We start from the raw sequence: 23,261 nt of genomic DNA, 5'->3' as shown, positions 1-23,261 counted from the left end.
ACATTCCTCTATTGCCTGCTGAAATGCCTTGTTTTGCTTGCATTGTGCCAATCGGGGAAATCTGGCACCATGTGTTTGTTAAGCTTTTGAATCCAAATACTTAGGTGGGCTTGAATCCACATGCATTGTATATTCTAATATTAGAATGCTATCAACTTATGCTACTAAAATGGCTAACATAGTTTACTTTTAACTCCTGCAGACTGAATATTAAAGATGTTGTCTCGACTTAATTTGGCCATGAGACCATGTGTATACATGTGCCGGTGTGTGCACACAAAGGAGAAGGGTAAACCACTGATGCTGAGTCCCAGAACAAATAAGGTATTTGATTTTTTTTTTAATTTAAAAAGTAGCATAATATTTTTTCCATCAATATTGCAGAACACCACCAGAGTTTCCTGTATCTGATGTCTGGAATCTTGCATTTGTCTTCTGTATTATATATTTATACTGAAATAAAAACAGAAAATGCTAGGAACACGCAGGTTAGGTAGCATTTGTGGAGCGAGAAACAGTTAACGTTTCAGGTTGATGACCTATCGTCAGAACATTTGCTTTTGTTTTCCCTTATTTGCACGTCTATTCCAGACACGTTTGCTTCGTGCCAAAAAAACGCATTCGAAGTTCTAAAAGTTTCTCATTCTGCTATTGGCCATACCACTGCATATACATTTAAAAAAACAGATTGATACTGTTTTGCTACAGCAACTACTTGCATTTATATAGCACTAGTAACAATTTAAAAAACTGACGCCAAGCCAAAGGAAGAGAGATTAGGAAGGGTGACCAAAAGCTTTGTCAAGGAGGAAGGTTTTAAAGGAGGAGAGGGAGAGCGAGAGATGGCGGGGTTTAGGGAAGGAATTCCAGTTACTGGGACTTTGGGCTCGATTTTCCAAGCCCCAAGGAGGCGGGTTTGGAGGCAGGAGTGGTGGGAAAATTGCAGAATCGGGGGGCAGGAACTCATCCCGCCTCCGTGCCAATGTCCCAGGAGGCGGGTATCCGACCTGTGCTGGGAGCCGCCTCCCCGAGGCGGGAAGGGGATTAGTGCCAATTAACTGCCTGTTAACAGGCAGTTTTTTGCCTAATCCCCATTTTTAGCTCCGAAGTGTGGGCTGTCCGACGGCTCCGAACCACGCCAAGTTAGCGAGGCGGACCGTCTGTCTGCAGGGGTTGGAGGGGTCGAGATGTCCATTGTGCAGGTGAGTGATGGGTGCGTGTGTGCAGAGGTAAGTGTGTGAGCTAAGTGTAAAGTGTTTTAATAAGTTTTACTTACCTTTTACTTTCTCCTGCAGGCTTCTTTCCTTCAGTTCTCTGGAGTCCCTCCGCTCACCGGCACAGAAAGTAGAATGGCCACTGAACTGTCAAAAGCTGCAGCCTCTGCTTTCTGGTCTGGAGCGCTCTAACTGAGTCTGAGTAGAAGGACTCAAGTTAGAAGACAGATTGTCAGAGTTTGACAGCTTCACAGAGCTGTCAAACGCTGATTTTTCATCTGTCAAAAGCTCTTGACAGATGAAATGTCAATCGCTGACGTCACCAGTAACTAGGTGTCCCTTAATTGGCCTGCTGAGCCCGCTGGGCGGGCTTAACAAGGTCAATCAAGGGAAAATAGCGTGGGTTGACCACAAGTCAATGGTGGCGGGACTACAACCCAAAAAGTGGGAGTCCCGCCTTCAAAAACTCCCCATTGACAAAATCGAGCCCTTTGTCATCTGAATGTATGGCTGCCAGTGGCGGGGCAAAAGGAGGGAGAATGTGCAAGAGGCTGCAGTTCAAGTTTTGCATACCCACTGATTCTTCAGAATCAAAGTTTTACAGCACAAAATAGACCATGTGTCGTATTGTGCCTATGCTGACTCTCCTGAAAGAGTTTAATTCCATTCCCCTGACGTTAGCCTATACCCTTTTCATTTTTTTTCTTTTCCTTTTAAATGATTATGCATTCTGCTTTCGCCAGTTTCTGATGAGGCTTTCCATGTCTGAACAACCCACATTTAAAACAAAAATCTCATAATCGCGCCTTCATTCATGTTGTGTTGAATTTATGACCTAGTTACTGACCATGTGCAGAGATCTGTATCCTCTTTCTAGAAAATGTGTTCCATGAAATCTTCCAACCTAATTATTTTCTGCTTCCTGGGCAAGAACAGAGCCTACAAAGACAAAATGTTTCTTCTGCTGTGAAGTTACTGAGGAACCCAAAGTAGCAAAAGCCTCTTACTGATATGAACATGGCTGCTTCTATTCTGTGGTGAGAATGTTAAAAGTAGAGATAGTGATGCGATAATCTGTTGCAACACAAAGTGGATTTTTATTCTATGTTTTAAGTCCAGAAGGTGGAAAGCTTCACTCCACTTTTTTTTTCACCCTACCCTTTCTTGCCCAAATTTATAATATTTTGGAAGAAACTTTGAAATAAGGCTTCCCTTATCCATTTAAGATAAACATGAGGAAGTGACAATCCTATAACAGAAATGCTGGTCTGAAGCCTACTACAGGAAACTTTTTTTTATCCGGGACCGACGTGGTGCCGGTTCATCAAAAATTCCGGATAACCGAACGCTATAGTAAAAGATAGGGAGAGCTGACAGCTCCGTATAAAGCAACAAACCCTGTTGCTTAGCAACAACTGTAGAACAATGGCCTCAAGTTTCAAGCATCTCTGTAGCTTAGCAACAGCTGCAGCCACACCCTTGCACAGCACAGATGGAAAAAGGCAAAAAAATATGAGGTAAAACCTACTCCTGAATTTTGCTGGTTAACTGAGATTTCCGGTTATTTAGGTGCCGGTAAATTGAAAGTTTCCTGTACCCTGTAACCAGATAACCATATCCAACAAGAATGTCACATTTGACTACTGGGACCTTTGTAGAGGAAAATTATTCAATGAGTATTTAATCTCTATTTTAAATTGATCTCGTCATCACTAGGACATCAAATTGGAGACTTACATCAGTGAATGTGATAAAACATGAGCAGATTAAATTAAATTCAATTCTTTCTTCAATTTGTTTTGAATATTAGGAAATGGGAAGAAAAGAGTAATTGGAATAAATTAGTAGAAAAGGCAATTGAAGCACTAATAAAAATTGGTTCAAGCAACAGTTGAATGTGTTTCTTGAGAGAAAAGTGTTTGAGAAAAGGTGGGTAAGTGGGGATTGATTTATTTAAAAAAAAAAAGGGTCATTTTCTGTTCCTCAAAATTCTCGTATTGTACAGCATGATTGGCATTAGATCTGTGCCAGGCTTTTAGGCAATCTTTATTGACTTTCCTGACCAAGGATATAAGGTAGGTGCGAAGTGTGGCTCTATATAGCCTTGTGTACAATTTTTACAATGCACTAATTGCCACAGTTGAGACATTTGTCAATATGATGTTTCTAGGGCATGGCCTTCACGTTACAAGAACGACAGATTCTTGGCCTGCATGGGCTTCTACCTCCTAAAATAGAAACTCAAGATATTCAAGCATTGCGCTTTAAGAAGAACCTGGAAAAAATTGAGGATCCTCTAACAAAGTAAGAGCTAGCTCATTTATTGTGTATTATATAGTAGAACTGAAAGAATGTAGTTGGCTAGGTCCTTGTGGCTACAGAAACAGAAATGGACAATTGTGCATCTTTTATATCTATCTCTATATTATATATATAATATATTTTATTTATTTATTTTTATATAATTTTATATATATATATATATATATATATATATAGATAGATACATAGAGAGAGATGTATGTATGTAGGATATATGTATGTATGTATCATGTATGTATGTATGATATATGTATCATATATATATCATAAAGTAGCTGGGGGAGCCCGGCTCAGGGCTGTTTTGGGCCGGGCAGTTTAAATCGAGTCCCAGGCTTTTGGGCCCTGTCTCTGTGTCCCTCTCTCAATCTGCTGCCGGGCAACATTTCTACCTTTTTAATACCATGAGCAGATTTTGAGCTGGAAGTAAATGGGGTTTTTAGCTTGAGGCAATGGCTGCCCGGTGCCGGAGTTGAAAAGCATTAGTCCCGCCCACAGACGCAGCGATTGGCCAACCATCAGGCAACCGAACTGTCGGATTGGTCAATCGTGACGGCACAGGATTGGTCGAACCTTGACGTCAGTCAATCAATGCTAAGTAGCAGATAATGAGTTTAATTTTGAAGGTTTTTTGCATAAGGCGCGAACAATTTTCGTCCGACCGAAAAGTAAATACGCTTACGACCGTACCGGAACCGTAAGCTTTCTTTGGAGGTAACGCGCGCGCAGGTACGCCCTATAACTTTCGAGCGCATAGCCGGACAGACGCACACTGGAGGACAGACAGACAGATCGATCCGTTTATATATAGACTAGCTGGGGAGCCCCGCGTTGCGAGGGCAATTTTGGGGCGCTTGGTCTCCCTGCCCCTGTGTGTCCCCCCCTCTCCCTGTCATGTCCTCTCCCTGTCCTATCCCTCCTCTCCCCTCCTCTCCCTCCCCTCGCCCACCCCTCCCCTACTCCCCCGCTCCCCTCTGTCCCTCTCTCCGGCCCCGCCCCCTGCCTAGCGCCTGAGGTCCGGTGCCGTTGCGATAGCGGGAATGCTGAGCGGCGGCCGGCGCCGTGAGCGGGCTCTCACGGGCGGCGCATGCGCGGTCAGTGCGGGCGGCGCATGCGCGGTCAGTGCGGGCGGCGCATGCGCGGTCAGCGCGAGGCGGCCCGCGGGGAGCAGGCAAGGGCGGCTTGGCAGCCATTCGCGAGCGGGAAACTTCGGGCGGCCCGCCCGCGCTCCGTCCGCGACACCGTGAAACCTGAGAGGGGGAAGTAGAGAGAGACAGAGGGAAGAGGAGAGGGAAGAGAGAGAGAGAGAGAAATTTTTTGAGCTTCAGGCCCCGAGTCCCCCCTACACGAGGGTGAGGAGGGGTTGCTAAACACAATATAAAACTCAAATAAATTGTTAATTAATTCCCTAACACATAATTCAAATATTTACCTTACTTCCCTAACACACTGAAAGTGTGGGGGAAAAATTGTGAAAAATCAAGATGGCGGCCACTCACCTCGGTTCAGAAGGATAAGGCCCGCCCACACACGCACCGATTGGTCGACCGGTCAGGTCACCGAAGCGTAGGATTGGTCAATCGTCGAGTCACTCGACACTCAACTGTAGGAGGGAACCCGCCGTCCGATTGGTCGACCTCGACGTCACACAGTCGCTAATGAGATGCTAATGAGCGGAAGGCTGAACGTTTTTCGGATACCGCGGACGCGGTTTTTGTCCGGCTGAAACGTAAATACGCCTATGACCGGTCCGGAATCGCAAGCTTTCTTTTGAGGCGACGCGCGCGTCGGTACGCTCTGTAACTTTCAAACGTATAGAGAACAGACAGACATCGGGACAGACAGACAGAAGAGCCGCTTTATATATATATAGATATATATAATATATATCTATCTATATCTTTTATATTTATATATATATATATATATAATATATATGGGGCTATATATAATTGCTCGTTCGTCTGTCTGTTATACACACAAGTTATAGAGCATACCTACACATGTGTTATATCAAAAGAAAGCTTATGATTCCGGAATGGTCATAAGCGTATTTACTTTTTGGTCAGACAAAAATTGTGCCGACGGTATCCAAACAACATTCAAAATTCCGCTCATTATCGGCTCATTAGCATTGAGTGACGTGAAGGTTGACCAATCGTACAGTCGAGCGACACGACAGTTGACCAGTCGCTGCGTCACGGGGGTGGGTTCATTGCGTGTGCGGGCGGGCCACCCGAGAGTTGAGTGACTTGGTGATTGACCAATCCTACAGTTCAGTGACCTGATGGTTGACCAATCGGTGCGTGTGTGGGCGGGCCTAATCCTGCTGAGGTGAGTGGCCGCCATCTTGATTCCCGAGTTGATTTTTTTTTTCCCACTTTCTGTACACAATAGTTTATTTAAAAAAAAAAAAAGTAAATTAATTTCTAAAGACTTTTTGTAAGCTGATTAATTTTCCTATCTTTCGCCCTCTTTTTTTGCTGCCCGGGGACTCTGGCTTTCCCCCCTCTACTAGGCCGCAGGCCCAGCCGCAATAGGCGGTCTAAAGCCCGCTCAGGCCCCGTCCCGGGGCTCGGGAGGGCGGAGGGTTTTCTATAAACGAAGTGACTGCTGCCAACGACTCGAAGCTGCGGTGAGTGATTGGTGCCAACGACTAGAAGCTGATATCTATGTTTCTGCTTCTCCCCCACACCCACAGAGCCCGCTCCGTTGAGCGGCGGCGTCTCTCTCCCCGTGCGGCGCGCAGGCCCAGCCGCAATCGGCGGTCTTGAAGCCGGCTCGGGCGGGGGGGGGCTGGTGCTCGGGAGGGCGGGAAGGGTTACCCTGGCAACCGGGCCCAGCCCTCTCTCAGCCTCAAGCCGGCTCACGCCCGGTCCCGGCTCCATTTGCGGCCGCAGGACGGGCACTCTCTCCCCCTCTTTCCCCCCCCCCCCCCCCATCTCTTTTTCCCCCCCCCCCCTCTCTTCCCCCCCTTCTCCATTGAGTGTAAGCAGAGTTTGGCAAGTGGCAGAAAAAGTCATTTTAAGTGTATTTACTGAAATTTAGTGAGTGGAAAAAGTTAATTATTTGATGTAAGTTTAATTTTTTTTTTTTTTTTTTAAAGAGTAAATTAAGCTGTTGGGGAGTTTAAACCTGAAGTAGAATCCGGGTATAAAAACTGGCGGGCTTAGTGCGGCAGCTATGAGTGCGGTGCATTGAGTGTAAGCAGAGTTTGGTAAGTGGCAGAGTTCGGGCAAGTGGGAGGTGAGGGGGTGTTTTTGCTTTGTTTTGCTTCCTACTCTCAGGCTAATCCAGCACTGCGGAAGCGGAGCAGCGAGACAATTCAACCGGACAGGCCCCACAGACAGCATTCAAAAGGGAGGTTGGTAATCAGCTGGTTGGTAGGTCCTTTTCCTTCTCTTCTACACCTTTAAGTTGGTAAGTCCTATTAAATAGTGGTGTAATATTATCATCTATATCGGGGCAGAGGACCTTCATAACTAATAATAAGAAATTTAATTAATTATATAGATATGGGTGATGTGTTACTGTTGCAAAATGTGGGAGCTGGTGGACCCCATTGAGGCTCACGGTGATTACATTTGCGATAAGTGTTTGCTGCTAGAGGAACTCAGGCTCCGTGTTAAAGAGCTTGAGACCGAGCTTCAGACACTGCGACACATCAGGGAGGGGGAGAAGTTCCTGGACACTCTGTTTCAGGAGATAGTCACACCTATGCAATTAATTAATGCAGATGTAGTTCGTGGTCAGGGACAGGACAGTGTGACTAGGAGTGAGGCAGGCACGGGGATCCAGGAGGTAGTGTTGAAGGAGATGCAGCCCTTGCTCTTGTCAAGCAGGTTCGAGGTTCTTACTCCCTGTGAGGGCGGGAGCGGGGACTGCAGGGAGGATGAGCAACCTGGCCACAGCACCGTGGAACAGGGGGCCATTCAAGTGGATGGGGTAAAAAGAAATGTTGTAGTCGTAGGGGATAGTATCATTAGGGTTGGACGGAGTATTAATCAGGAAATAGTTGAGGCTTGTAATAAGGGAACAGCTATAATTATGGGGGATTTTAACTATCATATTAACTGGACAAATCAAATTGGGCAGGGCAGCCTTGAGGATGAGTTCATTGAGTGTATTAGGGATGGGTTTCTTGAGCAGTATGTAACTAAACCGACCAGGGGGCAAGCAACCGTAGATTTGGTCCTGTGTAATGAGACAGGATTAATTAAAAATGTCCTAGTAAAGGATCCCCTTGGAATGAGTGACCATAACATGGTTGAATTCCATATTCAATTAGAGGGTGAGAAGATTGGATCTCAAACAAGCGTGCTGAGCTTGAATAAAGGAGACTATGAAGGTATGAGAGCGGAATTGATTAGAGTGGACTGGGAAAATAGATTAAAGGGTAAGACGGTACATGATCAGTGGTGTACATTTAAGGAGTTATTTTACAACTTCCAAAAAATATATATTCCACTGAGGCAAAAGGGGTGTGAAAGAAAAGATAGCCATCCGTGGCTAAGTAAAGTAATTAAGGATAGTATCCGACTAAAAACAAGGGCATATAAGGTAGCCAAATCTAGTGGGAGGATAGAAGATTGGGAAGTCTTTAAAAGACAGCAAAAAATAACAAAAAGATTGATTAAGAAAGGGAAGATAGATTATGAAAGTAAATTAGCAAAAAATATAAAAACAGATAGTAAGAGTTTCTATAGTTATATAAAAAGAAAAAGGGTGGCTAAAGTAAATGTTGGTCCCTTAGAGGATGAGACCGGGAAATTAATGGTGGGAAATATGGAGATGGCAAAAACACTGAATATTTTGTATCAGTCTTTACAGTAGAGGACACCAAGAAGATCCCAACATTGGACAAGCAGGGGGCTATGGGGGGGGAGGAGCTAAACACGATCAAAATCACTAAGGAAGTGGTACTCGGTAAAATAATGGGACTCAAGGCGGATAAATCACCTGGACCTGATGGCTTACATCCTAGGGTCTTGAGGGAAGTGGCGGTAGGGATTGCGGATGCATTGGTAATAATTTTCCAAAACTCCCTGGACTCAGCAATGGTCCCGGCAGACTGGAAAACTGCTAATGTAACACCCTTATTTAAAAAGGGCAGTAGACAGAAGGCTGGAAACTATAGATCGGTTAGCCTAACATCTGTGGTAGGTAAAATTTTGGAGTCCATTATTAAGGAGACAGTAACAGGACATTTGGATAATCATAATTTAATAGGACAAAGTCAGCATGGTTTTATGAAGGGGAAGTCCTGTTTGACAAATTTGCTGGAGTTCTTTGAGGAAGTAACATATAGGGTGGATAAAGGGGAACCAGTGGACGTAGTGTATTTAGACTTCCAAAAGGCATTTGACAAGGCCATAGAGTTTTACAGCACAGAAAGAGGCCCTTCGGCCCATCGTGTCTGCGCCGCCCATCCATCCCTGTCCAGTCTAATCCCATTTTCCAGCATTTGGTCCATAGCCTTGTATGCAATGGCATTTCAAGTGCTCATCCAAATGCTTCTTGAATGTTGTGAGGGTTCCTGCCTCTACCACCCTTTCAGGCAGTGAGTTCCAGATTCCAACCACCCTCTGGGTGAAAAAGTTCCTCCTCAAATCCCCTCTAAATCTCCTGCCCCTTACCCTGAATCTATGCCCCCTTGTTATTGACCCCCCCTACTAAGGGGAAAAGTTCCTCTTTATCTACCCTATCTATGCCCCTCATCATTTTGTACACCTCAAACAGGTCCCCCCCTCAGCCTTCTCTGCTCCAAGGAAAACAACCCCAGCCTGTTTAGTCTTTCTTCATAGCTGAGGCGCTCCATCCCAGGTAACATCCTGGTGAATCTTCTCTGCACCCTCTCCAAAGCAATCACATCCTTCCTATAGTGAGGCGACCAGAACTGCACACAGTACTCCAGCTGTGGCCTCACCAGCGTTTTGTACAGCTCCATCATAACCTCCCTGCTCTTGCCTTCATTAGCCGAGGCATAGAATATAAGTATCCCATATGCCTTTTTAACCACCTTATCTACCTGTTCCGCTGCCTTCAGAGATCTATGTACATGTACACCAAGGTCCCTCTGACCCTCTGTACTTCCTAGGGTCCTACCACTCATTGTGTATTCCCTTGCCTTATTTGTCCGTCCAAAATGCATCACCTCGCACTTTTCAGGGTTAAATTCCATTTGCCACTTTTCCGCCCATCTGACCAACCCGTTTATATCGTCATGTAGCCTGAGGCTTTCCTCCTCGCAATTTACCACCCCACCAATTTTCGTGTCATCTGCGAACTTACTGATCATACCTTTTACATTCTCATCCAAATCATTTATGTAGATCACAAACAACAAGGGACCCAGCACCGATCCCTGAGGTACCCCACTGGACACAGGCTTCCAGTCACAAAAGCATCCTTCGACCATCACCCTCTGCCTCCTGCCACTCAGCCAGTTTAGGATCCAACGCGCCAAGGCACCCTGGATCCCATGGGCTCTTACCTTCTTGACCAGTCTCCTATGCGGGACTTTGTCAAAAGCTTTACTGAAGTCCATGTAAACCACATCCACAGCATTTCCCTCATCCACCCCACTAGTCACCCCCTCGAAAAATTCAATCAGATTTGTCAGACATGATTTACCCTTGACAAAGCCATGCTGACTATCCCCGATTAATCCTTGCCTCTCCAAGTGGAGACTAATTTTGTCCCTCAGAATTTTTTCCAATAATTTCCCTACCACAGATGTTAGGCTCACTGGCCTGTAATTCGCTGGTTTATCCCTGCTACCCTTCTTGTATAATGGTACTACATTAGCTGCTCTCCAGTCCTCTGGTACATCCCCTGTGGCCAGAGAGGTTCTGAAAATTTGTGTCAGAGCCCCTGCAATCTCCTCCTTTGCCTCCCACAGCAGCCTGGGATACATCTCGTCCGGGCCTGGGGATTTATCCACTTTTTGGCCTGCTAAAACCGCTAGCACCTCCTCCCTCTCGATGCTAATATGTTCAAGTATGTCACAGTCCCCTTGCCCGATTTCTATGTCTGCATCGTCTCTCTCCATAGTGAACACAGATGCAAAAAATTCATTTAAAACCCCGCCTACATCATCTGGCTCTACACGCAGATTGCCACTTTGGTCCCTAATGGGCCCTACCCTTTCCCTGGTTATCCTCTTGCCCTTAATATACTTATAAAGGAAAATCCTAAGATGTTTTATTTTGCTCGCCAGTGTTATTTCATGGCCCCTCCTCGCCCTCCTAATTTCTTTTTTAAGTATGCCCCTGCACTTTTTATACTCCTCTAGGGCTTCTTCCGTCTTTAGTCTTTTGTAACTGCCAAAAGCCCCCCTTTTATTTCTAATGCATTTTTGTATATCCCTTGTCATCCAAGGTTCCCTTTGCTTGTTGGTCCCACCCTTGACCTTTACAGGAACATGTTGGCGTTGTACTCTATTTCCCTTCTGAAAGTCTCCCACTGTCTTGATGTGGATTTTCCTATAAGTAGCTGCTCCCAGTCCACTTTGGCCAGATCCTGCCTTATCATATTAAAATCGGCCTTCCCCCAATTTAGAACCCTTATTTCCGGGCCGTCTTTGTCTTTTTCCATGACCACCTTAAATCTCACCGAATTATGGTCACTGTCGCCAAAATGCTCTCCTACTGACACTTCCACCACTTGCCCGGCTACATTCCCCAGAATTAGGTCCAGTATCGCCCCCTCTCTTGTAGGACTTTCTACATGTTGGCTCAAAAAGCTCTCCTGGATGCACTTTAAGAATTCTGCACCCTCTAAACCTTTCACACTCTGACTATCCCAATTAATATTGGAAGTTGAAATCCCCCACTATTATTACCCTATTATTTTCGCACTTTTCTGAGATTTGCCTACATATCTGTTCCTCTATCTCCCCCTGACTGTTTGGGGGCCTATAGTACACTCCCAGCAAAGTGCTTGCCCCCTTTTTGTTTTTAAGTTCTACCCATATGGCCTCATTAGAGGAACCCGCTAATATATCATCCCTCCTTACAGCAGTAATTGACTCCTTAATTAATATTGCAACACCCCCTCCCCTTTTACACCCCCCTCTGTCTCGCCTGAAGATTCTATACCCCGGAATATTGAGCTGCCAGTCCTGACCCTCCCTCAACCATGTCTCCGTGACAGCAACAATATCGTACTCCCATGTGTTCAACAACAACTTCAGTTCATCCACCTTATTTGCAAGACTCCTTGCATTAAAATAAATGCCTTCCAGCCCTGCCATATTCCCTTTTGCCTTCACATATTTGCTGTGCCTTGTTTTTTTCCTCTGTATTTGGCTGTAAATCACCCCCTGCTATAGCTCCACTCTGTACCCCATCCCCCTGCCAAGTTAGTTTAAACACCCCCCCCCCCCCCCCCCAGCAGTGCTAGCAAACCTCCCCGCAAGGATATTGGTTCCCCTCTGGTTCAGGTGTAAACCGTCCGACTTGTACAAGTCCCACCTTTCCCAGAAGCAGACCCAGTGATCCAGGAAACTAAAGCCCTCCCTCCTGCACCATCCCTTTAGCCACGCATTCATCTGTTCTATCTTCCCATTCCTATACTCACTAGCACGTGGCACCGGGAGTAATCCAGAGATTACAACCCTTGAGGTCCTGCTCTTTAATCCTTCACCTAGCTCCCTAAATTCTTGCTGCAGGACCTCATCCCTCTTTTTACCTATGTCGTTGGTACCAATGTGGACCACGACCTCTGGCTGTTCACCCTCCCCCCTCCAGAATACCCTGCAGCCGCTCAGTGATATCCTTGACCCTGGCACCAAGGAGGCAACAAACCATCCTGGATTCACGTCTACGGCCACAGAAACGCCGATCTGTTCCCCTTACTATAGAATCCCCTACCACTATTGCTCTCCCACTCTTTTTCCCCCCTTCCTGGGCAGCAGGAGCACCCCCAGTGCCAGGAAGTTGGCTGCTGCTGCTGCCTTCCCCTGGTGAGTCATCCCCCTCAACAGTATCCAAAGCGGCATACCTGTTTGAGAGGGGAATGGTCACAGGGGTCTCCTGCACTACCTGCCTGCTTCTATTGCTCCTCCTGGTGGTCACCCATTTCCTATCTTCCTGTGCAGCCCTTCCCTGCGGTGTGACCAACTCACTAAACGTGTTATCCACGAACCTCTCAGCATCGTGAATGCTCAACAACCCATCCACCCGCAGCTCCAGCGCTTCAATGCGGTTTGCTAGTAGCTGCAGATGGATGCATCTCTGGCACACGTGGTCATCAGGGGCACCGGGGTCCCTGAATTCCCACATAGAGCAAGAGGAGCATATCACGGGGCTGTGCTCACCTGGCATGACCTTCCCTTTACTTAATTTAAATTAATTTACTATCACCAATTAAAAATATCTCTAAGGCGCTTGTATAGTCTACCAAACAGTCCCTGCTACACCAGAAAAGACCCTAGTAACTATAAACTACAGAGTTTAAGTCTAAAAAAGAGAAATACTCACCAACCAATCACTTACCTGCTCCCTGGGGACGTCACACTCTGATTACTTTTTACCTCTCTCCTCTGCTGTTGATTTGGTATGCCTCGGTCTTCGTGCCGGTTTTTATACCGGGCTCACCTCCTCTCTGCTGCCGCTGCTCCCTGGAACTGGTCGGGCCTCGGTCTTCGCGCCGGTTTTTATACCGGGCTCACCTCCTCTCTGCTGCCGCTGCTCCCTAGAACTGGTCGGGCCTCAGTCTTCGCGCCGGTTTTTATACCGGGCTCACCACCTCTCTGCTGCCGCTGCTCCCTGGAACTGGTTGGGCCTCGGTCTTCGCGCCGGTTTTTTATAAGGTGCCACACAAGATTATTGGTTAAGATAAAAAATCACGGGATTGGGGGTAATATTCTGGCATGGATAGAGGATTGGCTACCTAACAGAAGGCAGAGAGTTGGGATAAATGGTTCATTCTCAGACTGGCAATCAGTAACTAGTGGTGTTCCGCAGGGGTCAGTGCTGGGTCCCCAACTCTTTACAATCTATATTAACGATTTGGAGGAGGGGACCGAGTGTAACATATCAAAGTTTGCAGATGATACTAAGATGGGAGGGAAAGTAGTGAGTGAGGAGGACATAAAAACCTGCAAGGGGACATAGACAGGCTAAGTAAGTGGGCAGAGATTTGGCAGATGGAATACAATACTGGAAAGTGTGAGGTTATGCACTTTGGCAGGAAAAATCGTAGAGCAAGTTATTATCTTAATGGCAAGAAACTGGAAAGTACTGAAGTACAAAGGGATCTGGGGGTCCTGGTGCACGAAACTCAAAAGGTTAGTATGCAGGTGCAGCAAGTGATTGCTCTCTCTCTCTCTCTCTCTCCTCAATTTTTCAATTCAATTCAATTCAAATGCTTTATTGGCATGAAGGTTTACAGGGAACCATATTGCCAAAGCTTACATAACAAAAAGTACAGTTTTCCAACATTCTGTAGGTGTCAAAACAATTTTGACCTTCGTTGGGTACATACAATATTAGTTTAAACAATATTAATTTAAACAGTCGTTGAACATCGTTTGGTACATTCAGTATTAATTTTAAACAGTCCTCAGGTTGTGACATGTTGTTACATATTTGGCACCAAGGTATGGTCTCCTTCTCCCAGGACTAATCTTAATTTTGACAGGTCATCCAATTCTTTGAAATCTGGGGTTGTTTGGCTGAGCTTGTCAAATAATATGTTTCTTGTTGTGTTGAATTTTTCGCATTTTAGGAGGAAATGCATCTCTGTCTCAACCTCGCCGGCCAGACATTGATCACATATTCTGTTTTCTCTAGGCTGCCAGGATTTCTTGTATCTTCCTTTTTCAATTGCCAGTTGGTGGTCGCTTAGTCTGTACCTGGTGAGGGTCTGTCTCTGTTTTGTGTCTCTGATGGTCGAGAGATAGTCTGCCAGTTTATATTCTCTTTTTAGGGCCCGGTAACATTCTAATCTGCTTTGGCTTTTGGTTATTTTGTTCCAATGTTCCAGGTAGGTTTCTTTGCATTGTTTAATGATTTGGTTCACTCGGATTGGTGTTTGGACGGCAGTGTTGGTCTGGGACTGGTCAGGGTCCGGCTGAGTAGGAGTACTTGGTTTCAGTAGCAGCTGACTCAGGGGACTCTTTTCTGGGTTTAGCTCTTGGGTCTGGAAGGCTTTAAAATGAAGGGTGTCTGGGGAGCTAGATTTGAGGTGATTTAGGAAGTTTAGTGCTCGTTTTTGGATGTTTATTATCAGTGGGTATCTGCCTAGTTCGGCTCTGCATGCATTTGTTGGTGTTTTCCTTTGGGTGCGAAGAATGCTTCGGCAAAATTCTGCATGTAGGGCTTCTATTGTGTGTTTTTCCCATTTAGTGTAGCTATGGTGATTGAGCGGGCCCCATACCTCACTACCGTACAGCGCAATGGGCAGATTATGCTGTCAAATATTTTGAGCCAGATTTTGATTGGGATTTGGATGTTGTAGAATTTTCTTTATATTGCATATAGGGCTCTTCGGGCTTTTTCTTTTAGTGCATTCACTGCTATGCTGAAGCTCCCTGATGCTGTAATGGTTAGGCCAAGGTAAGTGTAGCTCATAGTGTGTCCTATGATGGTATCACTGAGAGTAAACTGGTATTTGTTTTCCTGACATCTGGGCCTTTTTTGAAAAATCATGATGTTGGTTTTCTTTAGATTTACTGTTAGGGCCCAATTTTGGCAGTATTTGTCGAGTAGGTCTAATTGTTGCTGTAATCCCTGTTCTGTGGGAGACAGCAGAACCAGGTCGTCCGCATAGAACAGGGATTTCACTTCTCCATCCAGGAGACAGAGACCCGGTGACTCGCTTTGCTCCAGCATGTCTGCTAATTCATTTATGTATATGTTGAACAGGGTCGGGCTCAAATTGCAGCCCTGCCGGACGCCTCTTCTCTGGGTGAAGAAACCGGTGCGTTTGTCTCCAATTTTGACACCGCATTTATTTTTCAGATACATCGATTTAATAAGGTCATAGACTTTGCCCCCTATTCCACACTGAAGAAGTTTATAATAGAGCCCTTCGTGCCAGATAGAGTCAAAGGCTTTCTTGAAGTCAATGAAACAAGCGAATATTTTCCCATTTTTTGTTTGGTGTATATGTTTTTCAATGAGAGTGTGAAGGGTATAGATATGGTCGGTGGTGCGGTGTTTTGGAAGGAAGCCTATTTGATTTTTTCTAAGGATATTATGTTTGTTAAGAAATTCCAGTAATCTACTATTTAGAATACTGCAGAATAACTTCCCTAGACAACTGTTGACACAGATGCCGCGGTAGTTATTTGGGTCTGATTTGTTTCCACTTTTATATATGGGAGAGATGAGTCCTTGGCACCAGATATCGGGAAAACAGCCTGAACGTAATATGATGTTGAATAACTTGAGTACAGCACCCTGCATCTCCATATTGCTGAACTTGAGCATTTCATTTTTGATGTTGTCTGGACCACAGGCTTTCTTTAGGCGGAGAGATTTTGTTTTTGTGGCTAGTTCTTTCCATGTGACTGGGGAGTCTAGAGGGTTTTGGTTGTCTTTAATTGTTGCTTCTAATGTGTGGAGTTTTTCTGTGACATGATGTTGACTTGGGTTTGTTTCGTTTATTGGGATGTCTTTGTAGAAGTTTTCAAAATGTGTTCTCCAGATGTCGCCATCTTGGATTGGTAATGCTTGCAATTGTGTTGTACTCAGGTTATTCCACATATCCCAGAATTGATTTGGATTAATGGAGTTTTCAATTTCTTCGAGTATTTTGTGGGTATAATTTTGTGTTTTGTTCCTAATGGTGTGTTTATATCTTTTGAGGGTCTCATTGTATCTAATACGTAGGTCTGGATTGTTTGGTTGGCGATGCTTTTGGTTTGATATTTTTCTCAGGTCTTTTCTGGCATTTTTGCATTCGTGGTCAAACCATTTCTCATTTTTATTTTGTCTTTTGTAACGTTTCCTCTTCTGTTTCACAAGGTCGGCTTTTACAGCTGCCTCATGGAAGATCATATTTATATCATCTATGGCCATGTTTACACCATCTCTGGTGATCTCATATAGATTTTCTTTAAATTTTGATATTTTACTTGTGAGATCAGGTGAATTTAGTGCTGTGATGAATTTATCTCCACTGTTTGGGGCCCATCTGTATGTCTGGTTTATTTTATGGAGCTTACTGGGTTCCTTTTTTGTGTCTGTAGTTTGGGTAGAAAGTTTAAGGTACACATTTATTTGGTTATGGTCTGAGAGGGGGGATTGCTGCCTGACAATGAATGCGTTGATATCGCAGGGGTCCAGGTCAGTGATTGTATAATCCACCACACTAGACCCAAGAGTTGAGGAATATGTGAGTCTCCCTAAGGAGTCCCCTCTGAACCTACCGTTAACTATGTACAGGCCTAAGGCTTGGCAGAGTTGCACTACCTCCCTACCGCTTTTATTTATTTCACAGTCAAGGTTGTTCCGATTTGTGATGGCTGGTGTGACATATAAAGGGGTCTGGCCAAACACATGGTTGTTGCCCTGTGGGTCTATGAAGTCGGGTTCACATCCGGTCCTTGCATTTAGGTCCCCACAAAGTAGCACCTTTTCCTTTGGCCTGGAAATGGCTGATTTCCATGTGGAGAGTATCAAATAACTCCTCTTCAAAATATGGCGATTCTATTGGAAGTATGTAGATCGCACATAAGTAGACATCTTTTTTTGTTATTCCTATATTTTTATCTAATTTTAGCCATACATGTGATTTTCCCTGTTTTATCAGTGAGCTGTGTTTGTCCAGTTCTCCTTTATACCACACCAAGATTCCCCCGGAGGTTCTGCCCTTGCGTGCCTTAGTGTTCTTTACTGAGGGCACAATGATTTCATGGTACATTGGAGGACAGTGGGTGGGCACGTCCTTTTGGCACCATGTTTCTGTTAAAACAATTATATCGATGTCTTTTATAGCTTTTAGGAATTCAGGGTCTGTACTCTTCATCCCAAAAGTTGAGGAGCGGAGACCCTGGATATTCCAGCAGCTTATGTGGAAAGAACGCATTTATATAGTTCAAAAAACGAAATAAAATGGACCTATTTTGTGGGACGAGTGTGAAAACACTAGTTTCTATAATGCTAAATGACGATTTAGTATAAATTTCATGAGGCATGCACATACTGCTATCTAATAATAGCAATAGTAATGATAAAATAACTATTAATAATTTAGTGCATTTCTCTCCGGCTTTCCATCAGGGTGCTTAGCATTGTCCTGATCTTTCTCAGTTCTTGGTCTACAGTCTGTGGTCTAGAGGGGGGTCTGGGGTCAGGTACAAAAGCACGGTTCTGTTGTTGGTTTTGTATAGGGGGTGGGGGACAGTGGTGGTCCTGTTTGGGTTAGGGCTCCCAATGGTAGAGGGGTGGGGGGGGTGCGTCTTTTGGCAGTGTTTGAGGTTTTTTGCGAAGATCCACATCCGCTGTTTGAGTAGATGTATTTCGTCATAGAGGTCCCTTGTGTTGATGTTTGGGTGATGGGCCAGGTAGACGTTGGGGAGGGCAGTACATCTCGTGTCGATCTCCCTGTTGGTGTTGTGGATTACATAGGCTGGGGTGTCCTTTCTGGGCAGTAGTGTGGAGATCACGATCCGCGCCTCGGGGAATTCCCTGCTGGCCTTTTCCGCCATCCTGCTCACCGCTCTAGCAGTGTCTTCCCGTAGGGTGCGTAGGTCGTTTGTGCCTGTGTGGATCACAAGCCATTTGGGGCTTCCAAGGGATTCTTTGTTCAGGATCTTCATTGCATGGCCTGTGTTGCTGCACCATTTTTTCAGGACTTGATGACCTGGGAACATCCTCTTGGGGGTCCAAAAACTTCCCGTTGGAGTCGGTCAGCAGGACCGCCTGAGGGGCTGGCTTTTCAGACTGGGTAGCAGTAGTCTGGGCAGGACTCGACTGAGGGCTGGTTGTTGGCTGGGTTTCTGGGATAGGCTGTGTGGCAGGAGCAGGGTTTGGGGCCTTCGGTGTGTTGTCGCAAGGTGAGGGTGTGACATCCTCGTGTGGGGGGGCATCCGACGGGTTCTGTGTCCCTGTGTGTGTTTTTGTGTCATCAGGTTTTTGGACCTTAAGAGGTTTGTGTTGCCTGCTGAGTTCAATTTTCTGCCTTTCTACGGCCTCCATCGTTTTAGCTGAGTACGGAGTTCTTTGATCCCATTTCTTTGCTCCTCTACGATCTTTCTCAACTCGTGGATGGTGGACTCGTTTTCCGTTTTCAGCTGTTTGAGTTCCTCCTTCAAATTCTTGGCCTGTGTTTCCCTGTATTCGTTGAAATCGAGTTCTAGTTTGGACAGATTCTCCTTCAGCAGTTTGTTTGCGTTGAGAGGTGTGGGGGGGGTGGAGATGGTCAGGGAGGTGTTTGCCTCTGCTGGCCTCTCTTCTTCCTCCGCTTGGCTCACTTCATCCTCTGTTCGGCTCTCTCTTGCCTCCTGTCCATTCTCTCTCCTTCTCTCTCAATTCAATTCAATTCAATTCAAATGCTTTATTGGCATGAAAGTTTACAGAGAACCATATTGCCAAAGCTTACATAGCAAAAAGGTACAGTTTTCCAACATTCTGTAGGTGTCAATCGATTTGACATTTGTTGGTTACATACAATATTACTTTTAAACAATATTAATTTTAAACAGTCTTTGTACTTCATTTGGTACGTTCAATATTAATTTTAAACAGTCTTAATTTTTAAACAGTCCTCAGGTTGTGACATGTTGTTACATATTTGGCCCCAAGGTATGGTCTGTCTCCTTCTCCTAGGACTAATCTCAATTTTGACAGGTCATCCAATTCCTTGAAATCTGGGGTTGTTTGGCTTAGCTTGTTGAATAATATGTTTCTTGATGTGTTGAATTTTTCGCATTTTAGGAGGAAATGCATCTCTGTTTCAACCTCGCCGGCCAGACATTGATCGCATATTCTATTCTCTCTAGGCTGCCAGGATTTCTTGTATCTGCCTTTTTTAATTTCCAGTTGGTGGTCGCTTAGTCTGTACCTGGTGAGGGTCTGTCTCTGTTTTGTGTCTCTGATGGTCGTGAGGTAGTCTGCCAGTTTATATTCTCTTTTTAGGGCCCGGTAACATTCTAATCTGCTTTGGCTTTCAGTTATTTTGTTCCAATGTTCCAGGTAGGTTTCTTTGCATTTTTTAATGATTTGGTTCACTCGGATTGGTGTTTGGACGGCTGTGTTGGTCTGGGGCTGGTCAGGGTCCGGCTGAGTACTTAGTTTCAGTAGCAGCTGACTCAGGGGACTCTTTTCTGGGTTTAGCTCTTGGGTCTGAAAGGCTTTGAAATGAAGGGTGTCTGGGGAGCTAGATTTGAGGTGATTTAGGAAGTTTAGTGCTCGTTTTTGGATGTTTATTATCAGTGGGTATCTGCCTAGTTCGGCTCTGCATGCATTTGTTGGCGTTTTTCTTTGGGTGCGAAGGATGCTTCGGCAGAATTCTGCATGTAGGGCTTCTATTGTGTGTTTTTCCCATTTAGTGTAGCTTTGGTGATTTAGCGGGCCCCATACTTCACTACCGTACAGTGCAATGGGCAGGATTATGCTGTCAAATATTTTGAGCCAGATTTTGATTGGGATTTGGATGTTGTAGAATTTTCTTTTTATTGCATATAGGGCTCTTCGGGCTTTTTCTTTTAGTGCATTCACTGCTATGCTGAAGCTCCCTGATGCTGTAATAGTTAGACCAAGGTAGGTGTAGCTCATAGTGTGTCCTAGAGTGGTATCACTGAGGGTAAACTGGTATTTGTTTTCCTGACATCTGGGCCTTTTTTGAAAAATCATGATGTTGGTTTTCTTTAGATTTACTGTTAGAGCCCAATTTTGGCAGTATTTGTCGAGTAGGTCTAGTTGTTGCTGTAATCCCTGTTCTGTGGGAGACAGCAGAACCAGGTCGTCCGCATAGAACAGGGATTTCACTTCTCCATCCAGGAGACGGAGACCTGGTGACTCGCTTTGCTCCAGCATGTCTGCTAATTCATTTATGTATATGTTGAACAGGGTCGGGCTCAAATTGCAGCCCTGCCGGACGCCTCTTCTCTGGGTGAAGAAATCGGTGCGTTTGTCTCCAATTTTGACCCCGCATTTGTTTTTCAGATACATTGATTTAATAAGGTCATAGACTTTGCCCCCTATTCCACACTGAAGAAGTTTATAATAGAGCCCTTCGTGCCATATAGAGTCAAAGGCTTTCTTGAAGTCGATGAAACAGGCGAATATTTTCCCATTTTTTGTTTGGTGTATATGTTTTCCAATGAGGGTGTGAAGGGTATAGATATGGTCGGCGGTGCGGTGTTTTGGAAGAAAGCCTATTTGGTTTTTTCTGAGGATATTATGTTTGTTAAGAAAATCAAGTAATCTACTATTTAGAATACTGCAGAATAACTTCCCTAGACAACTGTTGACACAGATGCCGCGGTAGTTATTTGGGTCTGATTTGTTTCCACTTTTATATATGGGGGAGATTAGTCCTTGGCACCAGATATCGGGAAAACAGCCTGAACGTAATATGATGTTGAATAATTTGAGTACCGCACCCTGCATCTCCATATTGCTGAACTTGAGCATTTCATTTTTGATGTTGTCTGGGCCACAGGCTTTCTTTAGGTGGAGAGATTTTGTTTTTGTGGCCAGTTCTTTCCATGTGATTGGGGAGTCTAGAGGGTTTTGGTTGTCTTTAATTGTTGCTTCTAATGTGTGGAGTTTTTCTGTGACCTGATGTTGACTTGGGTTTGTTTCGTTTATTAGGATGTCTTTGTAGAGGTTTTCAAAATGTGTTCTCCAGATGTCGCCATCTTGGATTGGTAATGCTTGCAATTGTGTTGTACTCAGGTTATTCCACATTTCCCAGAATTGTTTTGGATTGGTGGAGTTTTCAATTTCTTCGAGTATTTTGTGGGTATAGTTTTGTGTTTTGTTCCTAATGGTGTGTTTATATCTTTTGAGGGTTTCATTGTATCTAGTACGTAGGTCCGGATTGTTTGGTTGGCGATGCTTTTGGTTTGATATTTTTCACAATCACAGAATCACAGAAACCCCACAGTGCAGATAGAGGCCATTTCGGCCCATCGAGCCTGCACCGACACATATCCCACCCGATCCCCGTAACCCCACATATTTTAATCCCCCTAACACTAAGGGTCAATTTATCATAGCCAATCAACCTAACCCGCACATCTTTGGACTGTGGGAGGAAACCGGAGCACCCGGAGAAAACCCACGCAAACACGGGGAGAATGTGCAAACTCCACACAGACAGTCGCCCGAGGCCGGATTCGAACCCGGGTCCCTGGCGCTGTGAGGCAACAGTGCTAACCACTATGCCACCGTTGATATTTTTCTCAGGTCTTTTCTGGCATTTTTGCATTCGTGGTCAAACCATTTCTTATTTTTATTTTGTCTTTTGTGACGCTTCCTCTTCTGTTTCACAAGGTCGACTTTTACAGCTGCCTCATGGAAGATCATATTTATATCCTCTATGGCCATGTTTACACCATCTCTGGTGATCTCGTATGGGTTTTCTTTAAATTTTGATATTTTACTTGTGAGATCAGGTGACTTTAGTGCTGTGATGAATTTATCTCCACTGTCTGGGGCCCATCTGTATGTCTGGTTTATTTTATGTAGCTTACTGGGTTCCTTTTTTGTGTCTGTAGTTTGGGCAGAAAGTTTAAGGTACACATTTATTTGGTTATGGTCTGAGAGGGGGGATTGCTGCCTGACAGTGAATGCGTTGATATCGCAGGGGTCCAGGTCAGTGATTGTATAGTCCACCACACTAGACCCAAGAGTTGAGGAGTATGTGAGTCTCCCTAGGGAGTCCCCTCTGAACCTACCGTTAACTATGTACAGGCCTAAGGCTCGGCAGAGTTGCACTACCTACCGCTTTTATTTATTTCACGATCAAGGTTGTTCCGATTTGCGATGGCTGGTGTGACATCTAAAGGGGTCTGGCCAAACACATGGTTGTTTCCCTGTGGGTCTATGAAGTCAGGTTCACAACCGGTCCTTGCATTTAGGTCCCCACATATTATCACCTTTCCTTGGGCCTGGAAATGGCTGATTTCCATGTGGGGAGTATCAAATAACTCCTCTTCGAAATATGGCGATTCCATTGGAGGTATGTAGATCGCACATAAGTAAACATCTTTTTTTGCTATTCCTATATTTTTATCTAGTTTTAGCCATACGTGTGATTTTCCCTGTTTTACCGGTGAGATGTGTTTGTCCAGTTCTCCCTTATACCACACCAATATTCCCCCGGAGGTTCTGCCCTTGCGTGTTTTAGTGTTCTTTACTGAGGGCACAATGATTTCATGGTACATTGGAGGACAGTGGGTCGGCACGTCCTTTTGGCACCATGTTTCTGTTAACACAATTATATCAATGTCTTTTATAGCTTTTAGGAATTCAGGGGTCTGTACTCTTCATCCCAAAAGTTGAGGAGCGGGAGGCCCTGGATATTCCAGCAGCTTATGTGGAAAGAACGCATTTATATAGTTCAATAAAACGAAATAAAATGGACCTATTTTGTGGGATGAGTGTGGAAACACTATTTTCTATAATGCTAAATGATGATTTAGTATAAATTTCATGAGGCATGCACATATATCTATCTAATAATAGTAATAATACTGATAAGATAACAATAATGATAATGATAAATAACTATTAATAATTTCTCCGGCTTTCTATCAGGCTGTTCAGC

At 44.7% G+C, this 23,261-nt stretch overlaps 1 protein-coding gene across 2 annotated transcripts in view; it reads left to right on the top strand.

Annotated features, from left to right (window-relative positions):
• Positions 1-23,261, top strand: part of me2 (malic enzyme 2, NAD(+)-dependent, mitochondrial) — a 119,907-nt gene that overhangs the window by 12,901 nt on the left and 83,745 nt on the right. For both annotated transcript variants that reach the window (XM_085974866.1, XM_085974857.1), the window contains exons 2-3: positions 203-324; positions 3,385-3,518. In XM_085974866.1, coding sequence (XP_085830992.1) covers positions 217-324; positions 3,385-3,518 — 242 coding nt within the window. In that variant the 5' untranslated portion in view covers positions 203-216. The remainder of the gene's footprint in view (positions 1-202; positions 325-3,384; positions 3,519-23,261) is intronic.

Source organism: Somniosus microcephalus, chromosome 2 (assembly GCF_052327205.1).
Source record: "Somniosus microcephalus isolate GS21.2 chromosome 2, FLI_Smic_1.0, whole genome shotgun sequence".
In the NCBI taxonomy this organism is placed as follows: Eukaryota; Metazoa; Chordata; class Chondrichthyes; order Squaliformes; family Somniosidae; genus Somniosus; species Somniosus microcephalus.
This window is presented reverse-complemented; position numbering and strand designations above follow the sequence as displayed.